Consider the following 9,128-nt stretch of genomic DNA (forward strand, 5'->3'; position numbering starts at 1 on the left):
CATTAATTTTCGTTTTAAGTTGGGTTGACGTGGAAACCGTGGGTTATGTTTTGCGTTAGGGGAAAAAGACTCATTTCTCCTCTCTTTCTCTCTCTACCCCTCAGTCTCTCTCTCTCATCACCGCCAGGAGAAGCAAACAAAGACGCTGTTAACGGCGGAAGGTACGCCGTCACCGGGTAAGCCACCGCCACCAAGTAATTTTTCAATTATAATTTTCGATGTTTTGGATGTTTTTCTGTTGAGATTAAATTATTGGAAAGAATACGAATGAGATTCTAGGGTTTTCGTTAACACATATTTGAGTTTGGGATTCCGAGTGAGTTTGATTTCTCATGATCACCACTGGGACCAAAATTTTATCGTGTATGTCTTTCAAAAGCCCCTATTTTTAACTTACTTTTCTGTTTAATTTGGTGAAATCTTGTGATTCAGATTGGTCTCTTTGTGTTTCATCTTTTTGCTTTTAAAATTTTCAATTTCTGATATTGGGTTGTCTTGATTCTCTGTAATTTTTTTTTGGTTTGTTATGAAGTTTTGTAATTTTGATTGGTTTGTGTATGATTCAATTTGAATTCTGGTGAGGGTTTGGTTTGTTTTCTGCGGAGATATGTTTGGATGATCAGTTACTGTCATGCATTTGTCCCTGGGAATTTGTTTGCATCGTTCTGCATATTTTTTAGCGCAAATCAACGTAAGTATTATAATGTTCCCTGCATTAAATGTAAGACGTTTTGTTTCAGGTTGAGAACTTGCAAAAGGAAGTTTGAGAATCCAATAAAGTACAGTTTCTACACGGTAATTTCCTTCAGCTATGCCTTCAGTTTACAACTTTACATTATAGATGCACTATTTAGAAAGTTCATTGTGATTCCTAACTTATTTCTTTCATTGATGCACTATTTGATTGGGATTCTTTTCTTTGTTTTTTTTCCCTAGGAGGTTGCATAACAGGGATAGGATGGATCTTGAGACGGAAAACAGAATAGCTGCGATTCTTATGAAAGAAGCTGCTGAATTGCGGCGCCAAGCTGAGAAGGAAGGTGTGCATGCTTATCTTCGACAACCTCAAACACGGTTTCGGCCAAATTCACGGTTCCTCAGCGCTACTGTTCTTGGCGTGCAACAAGGTCAGTTACCATACTGGTGTATTAATAATCTAGTACTTACATTGTTCTCTCTGTGATATGACCTCATAATTCCTTGTTGTATAAAAATCATCCTAATGAGTTCAAGAGTTCCTTTTAAAAAAAGGCAGTCACTGTAATATGTCATCTCGCTGTTTTGTTGATGAACTGATGTGCATATTCAATATTTAGGCACATCATACTAGTGCCTTAAAAAGGTACCAGTTTGGATCACGCACTGTTGCCTTTCTTAGGTTGCATAAAATGAAAATTAATTTATATGCAGTTTTTTAACTAGAAATATATGATGAGCTCATTATGTTTTGATTAGCATATGTGAGGTTCTGTTGCTTTTGCATTAAAGTGTAACCAAAATTGCCATACACACCATATTTTATTTGTTTGGTGAATATTGTGTTGTTCAGCTGAAGTTCTGATTTTACTTCTGTTTTCTTAAGCAAATCGAGCTGTGGAAGTGAATGAAATGTGGAGACTCCGGCAGAAAGAGATGGAATTGGACAATAGGCTTAAAGGAAAGATGAAGGATGAGAGCAGAAATGACAGGAGTCAAAGAGAGAGTAACTGTTCGAGAAGCAGCAGTAAGGGGCATGATGTCACGGATGACAATGCTAGTCCTACTTGCTCATCAAGGAAAAGGGAATATGATAGCTGCCATTCAAGGGAAGAAAATGGTCTAAGAGATGAAGAACTTGAAGAATTTTTACATTCAAGGCATCTCTCTCTCCCCTTCTCTTTCCCCATCTCTCTCTCTCTCTCCCCCCCCTCTTTTCACGCAGGGTATAATGTACGACTGTTTGACATGATTCATGAATTTCTTGCTATGGCAGGGTCAAGCGTGGCAGAGGTGCTGTTGGATCAAGGATGGATGAAGCGGGTCCATATCTTCCCCGTGGTTCAGACTCCAAGGACGAGCTGCTAGTGAGCCCCGGTGTACAAGAACGCCGTGTGTATGGACCAGAGAAGCCTTCAAGGAAGTTATGTGAAGAGGAGCTTGACTATGACAGGAAGAAATCAAAAAAAGTTAAGGCTGCTAGCTCGAAGAAGCACAAATCCAAGGATAAATCAAAAGAAAAGAAGAAGAAGAGGAAGGAAGAGAGAAGAAGTAAATACCTTACTTGAGTGGTGTTTTGCATTGCCTTGCTGCTGATTTAAAAAAATCTTATCCTGTGGGATGTTAGCGAACGCTTTTCATTCTTCATAAAAGGGTCATCCTAGTTTTTGCATAGGTGAATCTTTATGTTGCTTACAGTTCCAGGCAAGATCTGGAAAACAATTGAACTTGAAAGCAAAATCTGGAACAGAATGAAATGTGCTATTTTCTTCCTAAACCCTAGTTTGACTAGGATAGTCTAACCAAGCTGAAGGAAGAATCTTTCAGGCCTGTATGGAGTTGATGCACAACCACTGTTGATGAGAAGTGCATGAAAACAATAGCAGAATTGTAATTTTATTCTATGTCAGAATCAAATTCTCCTTTTGGTCCTCTAGTTGGAAATTATATTCATTTAGCTGCCTCTTTGATGCTCTATTTTTCATCCGATGTTTATTGAAATTATGTTCTACAACTGCCAAATAAGAAAAGCTTTTGCACATCATGAGTTTGATTTCCAGGTTTAACATTTGTGAAATCAACATCCAAGTGATAACTTCTATGTTGTTGACTGCCGACTATCGAGGCTGCTTGGGTTTCTCATGTCCGCCAGCCCCAAAAACTTGGGGGCCTGTTGTGGTTAATTTTTTTTAACAATTCATTTTCAATTCATTGTAAACACTACAAGGTCGTGTTCTGATGAAGATTACAATAGGAAGAGAGAAGAGTAAATTACTTTACCATCCTTAATTTTCAAAATTTTTATTTAGATTATTCAGGAAAATGAGTAAACAGTATAAAAGAAAGAAAAAAAAAGTTAAGCATGCTGGCTAATCTAATCATGGTCGACTGTGACGTGACCGTAATCACCATGGGAAAAACATGAAAAGAAAAGAGGGGACGAGAAGAACGGGACTGTTAAAAGTATAATTATACAACAGAAAACAGTGCGACGCGTGAGTGAGTTCTCAAAAACTGTTGTCAAAGTCATTTCTATAATATTAAGATTGAAATTCAATTTGCTCACAATTTTTATGCAACATATGAAATTAAACGTCTTGTACAGTCAAGGTCTATCATAAGTTCAGAAGGCAGCGCACTCAAAGACCATATGCTCAACCTCTCTTTTTTAACAAATTAGCCTGGAGAAAAATTTGACATTCATCTCGAACATACACAGCCAGCTACTAATACTAGAGTACAACAAATTACACACATCTAATCACTTCTCAACTGCATGAATTTTCAATACAGTTTCCGTACAGTACTACAAACCTATTTTAACTCTACAAGACAAAAAAGAAATGACTGAAACAAGTTTCACTAATTTTCTGTGATCATATGTACGGCAAGATGAAGACACTTTGCTTCCTAGAAAAGACCAGTGTTATGAGTCGTCAAACTGATGATCAGTCTCATCGAAAATCTCCTCCTACATTAACAAATATTTGATATCAGGATACGAGGCCTCCTAGAAGAAATGGTGGACAGAAGGGAAAGAAAATAGAAATACAGCTTGAAAATGAAAAACAAGCGAGTACCTGTAACAGTTCTTCGATAACATCTTCCATTGTTATAATGCCAACAGCCTCTTCCTCTTCAGGGAGCTTAGGGAGTGGCTCACCGCCATCAATCTGCAGGATGTCTGAATATATCTCCTTTGTCCATTTCTTGCTTCTGGAACCGGTCCTATATGAATTATTTGCACTGTTTGTGTTGGGAAAGCTCTTCCACTTCTGCAGTGATCTTTTGCTCTTCAAAATCTTCTCTTGAAGAGGCTTTTCACCATCAATGTCAACTTTCACTTCCTTCACTGGATCTATTGAGAGAGACATAAAGAACAGCTACTATGTCTATCACAAAAATAAAAACAAAAAGTCCCCTCATAGAGTTTGAAGGGGCAGGCAGACGGGGAAATTTTGGGGAAATTTTTTCAAGGCATTATACAGTAGGAAGTTGGTGCTTACTGTCAGCAGGATCACCGTTGGTCTGATCCACATTCTTATTGCATCGTCTTACAACAATAGCCATGTGGCTGTGACCTTTCTGAAACTCATTCAATATGTCATATAACGGCAACGTTTCTGGAACCCTATCAAACAAATAGGAATCGAGCATCAGGTTATGATTAAGATGATGTACGGCATCCTAAATTTGTACTGTAATTAAACCTATAACAAAATGTAATATCCCTTTAACCAACTCAAAATACCTTGGAATCCTGCGTACAGTGACACTCTTTACAGGCACTTCCTCTTCTGGATTAACCATCAACAAATTTTTTACCTAAGATTTGAATGAAAATAGTTGAGAAAAGTACGTCACCAAGAAAAATAAAGCAACCAACTAATATGAAGACAAATCAGATGGAATGAAATTGGAAAACAAAATACATAAGCATGATCATCATGCTCAAAATTTATGCTCCAATTAATCCAACATGATTGTGGACTCCAATTATTTTAGGAACCTTGTTTAAGTTTTATGGCATTCTTGTCTATGCACAAATATTTTTCAGATCCAATGTTGACAGAGACATATTTAAGCCGAGTTAATTCTGATTTACATTGGTTTTAACACCTGTAGGTTGGGAACTTGGGAGTTATATTTAAAAAAGGCCACGTTAAGATAGCAGTAATCTGGCAACATGCCAGATCCTGTGGTTAAATAGAAAATTAATTTCATAAAGAATTATTTTGAATTGCACTGAAAAATAGCTAAAGAGTTTACCAGGACGAGTCCAATTATGTTTGTAGGCTCCTCATAATAAACAGGAACTCTGCTATGTCCTTTCTCCAATATTAGGTTCATCAAATTCCTGTGTGATTAGCATAAGTTAGGGTTGCAAATTGAAACATTAGATATATAGTCAAAAGAAGGTGACTATTTTGTTCTAATGCTGAAAGCATAATAAACCTGTCAAGCTTGGCATTGATATCAATTGCAAAAGTTTCGGCTATAGGAGTCATGGCATCACTAGCTGTTTTCTCGGAGAGCTCAAGTGCTCCGGCAATAATTGTTGTCTCATCATGTGTTAACTCTCCACCTTTTCCAGCCTAGAACAAGACAGTCATATGGTTTTAGGATAGATGGTATGTACTGTAAGCAAAAGTGAGAAGAAAGGTCCAGAAGAAAGAATTTTAGAATGATAGATTCCCGGCCAAAAAAAAAAAAGCAGATGAGATTGGAAAAGACAAGAGTTTCACATAGAGAAAAGTTCGACTTGACAGTTGACAATGAAACTGTATGAGAGCTGTCAAACGCACCTCATTACCATGCATATCTACAAGTGTTTTCAACTCAGCTCTGCGAAATAGAGCTACATGTCCATGGCCCAGCAGAAAGTCCAATAGCTGGAAACCACATAGAACGTATAAATAGTCAGAGAAAAGGCATAAGAAATTGAAAAGAAAAAGGCAAGTACTAAATCAATATATCATGCCTTGCTAATTGGATATGCAACAGGAATGCAAATCCAGACAAGAACGCGCACAACTGGAGCCACTGTTGCACCTATCGCCAAACCATATCGGGAACAAATAGATTGTGGTATAATCTGCTCCCATAGGTGAATAGAAGTTAGTGACACACACACATCATGCTTGACACCATTACTGGCTTGAAGAATACATGTGACAGGGTATTTCAAAATAGCCACGCTAAAAGTCACTTCATTTTTTCCCAGTCATTTTTTTCCTGACAAAATGATGGACAAAAATGCAAGGCTCTGGATCCATCCACTCAATGTTGCCATCCTCAAAGAGCTACTTAGTTCAAAAATATAATTAAAAACATTCACACAGATTTAAAAAGTCCAACTATATATCGTGAATTGTCCATGCTTCAATACAAACAAAATGTAAGATATATCACTAACCTCACCAAACAGAAGAATCAGTGTCACTGAAATTAGGATCGCACCCCAAGCTGTCACCAGACCATCTAGGAAAATAGGAAGTGTCTGAAAGAGCAGTGGCCATTTCAATATTGTCGTTATTTTGTATATAAGACTTGTATTTTTTTCAATAAGCATCAATAACATGTACCTCCATTGCAGCAGCATTGCAAATTAGTAGGGTGCAGAGCAGCAGATGCTGATTTTTTACAACAGGCAATATCTTCGCTGTAATAAATAACAGAAAGCATACAAACAGATGCAATGATTAATCAAAAGAAATTTACAAAGCAATATCATAATAAACTAGTACAACCATAATCCATCATTACAAAGCCAAAGTCCCTTGCACAAGTTCTTTCCTCTTAACGCCAGGTAATTTACAGAGTCATAAAAAGCCAAAACATCTAAAAAAATTAAAATGCATAACAAACAATAAGCACCGGTATTAATCCTCTAGGAAGATGTTTCAACATCAATTTTGCAAAATCACTCTCCATTCTTTAATACCAATCGCGTGCCTTTTCTCCATTCATAATACTACTTTTTATGCAAATGAAGAAGGTTGGACTATATTTCAACAAATAAAACATTAATTTTCACCAAATAAGAAAATAGAGCCATAAACTACATTCCCACCAACACAAACACATCATAGTTGGACAAATTACTTCAACAAACTCAATAATTTTCTTAAGCTGATCAATCCGAGCATTCATTTAACAGCTCCTATAATCAAGCCAAAATTTAGTTTCCAAATAAAAACATTAACCTGATCATTCTAACGAAAATTAACATTATATTGGGCCCCACACTTTTTTCTTTCCTCATTTTCTCACATTTTCCGAGCAGCCAAACAGAGCACAAAGTTCCAAACAAAACCAGAGGACACAAGAAAGAAAGGCAAAATTGTACCGGCGTATTTGCGATCCTTGGGGGTGCCGGACTTGGCGAGGACCTCGAGATCGACCAGGCTCATGGACATGAGCCCCAAGGTGAGGCCAGACATTAGCCCAGCGAACAGCACCAACAGCACGATCAGCGCTATGTGAATGAAGAACCCGCTACTGCAACATTCGTATTCCACCGCCATTAGAAAAAAGCAAGCTTTTCTTCAGCCTCAGCTCTCAATCAATCGATTAAGCAACTCTCTCTCCTCCTCCAAAGTTTCCAAATTTACAGACAAAGCTTCAATCTAGCTCCCTCTCAGAGACACACCTCCATTGCCGCCGATTGTTCGAGCTTCTCCCCAACCAAACACTGACTCAGCAATTGAGAGAGAGAGAGAGAGAGAGAGAGAGAGAGAATTCCAGAGAATGGTGGGAACTGAGAATTTATATCTCTGTAGCGTTTAGCATAACCTTTTACACTCTTTTACAATATTTTTTTTTTTAATTTATATCAATTTTTGCGTTGTAATAATGGTTTACAAAATAAAAACAAAAAACAGTTTTCAAATAGTTTTTAGTTTTAATCTTCATATCTGTTCATTTTTCTTCTTCATTCTCCGTTTTTCTTTCATGGCTATATTTCTTGAACTCATAACAGAAAACAAACAAAAAAAACTAATTAGAAAGAGTTTGAACAAGAAAAATAATAATAAAAATGGTTATGCCTGGTGGTGGCTTGTAGATTTGGTGGTTGAAAGTATTTTACTCTTACATTCGAGATCAAATGTTCGAGTCTTCCCATCCTATTTACACTTCTTCTTAGAAAAAAAAATGGAAAAACCGTTCTATCAAAGGTCCTCTAAAGGTATTTGTATTAAACAACAAATATATTGGCAGAAAAAATACTCATATCTAGGTGATGTGAAAATAAATGAAAACTTAAGTGACATAATTAAGATGGAAAATATCATCAAAGCTTAAGTTCTCCTTCAAATAAACGTTATAAAATAATGAGTAAACCTCACCAGGCAAGCAACTAGATGAGGATGAGTGAGGAAAAAGAAAGGATTAGAGTGGGTGATCGAATTGATACTCTGCACTGTGAAAAGAGAAAAAGAAAATTGAGAGTGAAAAGCTTACTCTTTAGAATAATGTATTTTTAATATGCAAGAATACTGTTCCTAATGTTTTGTGATGAAATTTCAAGTACAATATAATTAATGAAAACAAGTTGGATATAATAGAAAATTAAAAAGGAATATTAAAAGTATTTTTATTTTTGAAGCCTTAAGGCATGTTTATTAAGCAGGAATCAGAACGAGTAGGAATCGGAGTAAGACATTCCCATACTAACTCTTAGGAATAGAAATGAAAATAAAGTTGATTCCCATGAAGGCATATTTACTTACTATGAATAGGAAAACCCATGAATTGAGGAACTTAGATAAAGGAATCAATTAGTTAGAGTCATGAGAAGCATAAATTAGAATCATTGCAATACTATGAGTAAACATGCTGAAATTTTTAGTATATTTCATTTCATTTTTCCATAGACTTGCTACTGCAACTTTTCAAATGGAAAATTATATTATATTTCATATGAATCCTTCCTCCCATTCAGGAATAAGATTCAATAAAAAAAACAACGTAACTTGGACTCAAATTTCTTTGCATTCCCATTCTTGTTTAGTAAACACGACCTAATATTAGAAAGAAAAACACATTTATCAGTAATGAGTATCGGAATCATTTTGATTCCTTCTTTCTCTATGTTTACTAAATTTCAATTCCTTTCTTTCCATATGTTTTACTTACACATACTGAATAAAAAATTATGAGAGTTTCATGACAAAATCCGTAATCAAATACCCTCAAAACTAGAAATCATATGAACTAGGGGAGTAGTTAATCTGATTCCTAATTGATCTAATTCCAAGATCCCTAACTTTCCCCATTTGTCCTTATAAGTAAACATGAAGCCCGTGCTTTCATAAAGTAAATAAAACATTTGGAAAATTACAGAGTAATTTTTTTTTTTTAAAATTTTTTTTTATTATGGTCGTTGTTTTTCTAATTATAATAAGCGAAACAATAAAATATAGTGCTGT

The 9,128-nt window shown here is 35.9% G+C and overlaps 2 protein-coding genes across 3 annotated transcripts; one reads left to right on the top strand and one right to left on the bottom strand.

Annotated features, from left to right (window-relative positions):
- The first annotated feature begins 40 nt into the window (after positions 1-40).
- On the top strand, positions 41-2,473 carry LOC103334954 (G patch domain protein). The gene is made up of 5 exons (XM_089055375.1): positions 41-176; positions 741-795; positions 937-1,127; positions 1,583-1,856; positions 1,973-2,473. The coding sequence occupies exons 3-5, from the start codon at positions 959-961 to the stop codon at positions 2,262-2,264; spliced, it is 735 nt and encodes a 244-aa protein (XP_088911501.1). The 5' UTR covers positions 41-176; positions 741-795; positions 937-958; the 3' UTR covers positions 2,265-2,473.
- Positions 2,474-3,253: 780 nt separating this feature from the next.
- On the bottom strand, positions 3,254-7,496 carry LOC103334953 (DUF21 domain-containing protein At2g14520). Of its 2 annotated transcripts, XM_008237933.2 has the most exons (11): positions 7,046-7,496; positions 6,282-6,358; positions 6,113-6,196; positions 5,678-5,791; positions 5,502-5,588; positions 5,152-5,291; positions 4,966-5,053; positions 4,448-4,521; positions 4,203-4,327; positions 3,777-4,054; positions 3,254-3,667 (listed from the first exon to the last, which is right to left on the bottom strand). In XM_008237933.2, exons 1-11 carry the CDS (start codon positions 7,221-7,223, stop codon positions 3,623-3,625), a joined length of 1,290 nt encoding a protein of 429 aa, XP_008236155.2. In that variant the 5' UTR covers positions 7,224-7,496; the 3' UTR covers positions 3,254-3,622. The 2 variants fall into 2 exon arrangements, with proteins under 2 accessions (XP_008236155.2, XP_008236157.2); XM_008237935.3 differs by lacking the exon at positions 5,678-5,791.
- Between the last annotated feature and the right edge of the window lie 1,632 nt (positions 7,497-9,128).

Source organism: Prunus mume, linkage group LG6 (genome assembly GCF_029339155.1).
Source record: "Prunus mume cultivar Tortuosa linkage group LG6, ASM2933915v1, whole genome shotgun sequence".
NCBI classification, from domain to species: Eukaryota; Viridiplantae; Streptophyta; class Magnoliopsida; order Rosales; family Rosaceae; genus Prunus; species Prunus mume.

Bases quoted from the DNA above. Each gene is read 5' to 3' on its own strand.
- LOC103334954 (XM_089055375.1), top strand. From the start codon at position 959: ATGGATCTTGAGACGGAAAACAGAATAGCTGCGATTCTTATGAAAGAA. The intron at 1,128-1,582 runs GTCAGTTACCAT...TGTTTTCTTAAG, and splicing joins TGTTCTTGGCGTGCAACAAG to CAAATCGAGCTGTGGAAGTG. The intron at 1,857-1,972 runs GCATCTCTCTCT...TTGCTATGGCAG, and splicing joins GAAGAATTTTTACATTCAAG to GGTCAAGCGTGGCAGAGGTG.
- LOC103334953 (XM_008237933.2), bottom strand. From the start codon at position 7,223: ATGGCGGTGGAATACGAATGTTGCAGTAGCGGGTTCTTCATTCACATA. The intron at 5,292-5,501 runs GTGCGTTTGACA...GTCTTGTTCTAG, and splicing joins TAGATATGCATGGTAATGAG to GCTGGAAAAGGTGGAGAGTT. The intron at 5,054-5,151 runs GTTTATTATGCT...CTAATCACACAG, and splicing joins ATCAATGCCAAGCTTGACAG to GAATTTGATGAACCTAATAT.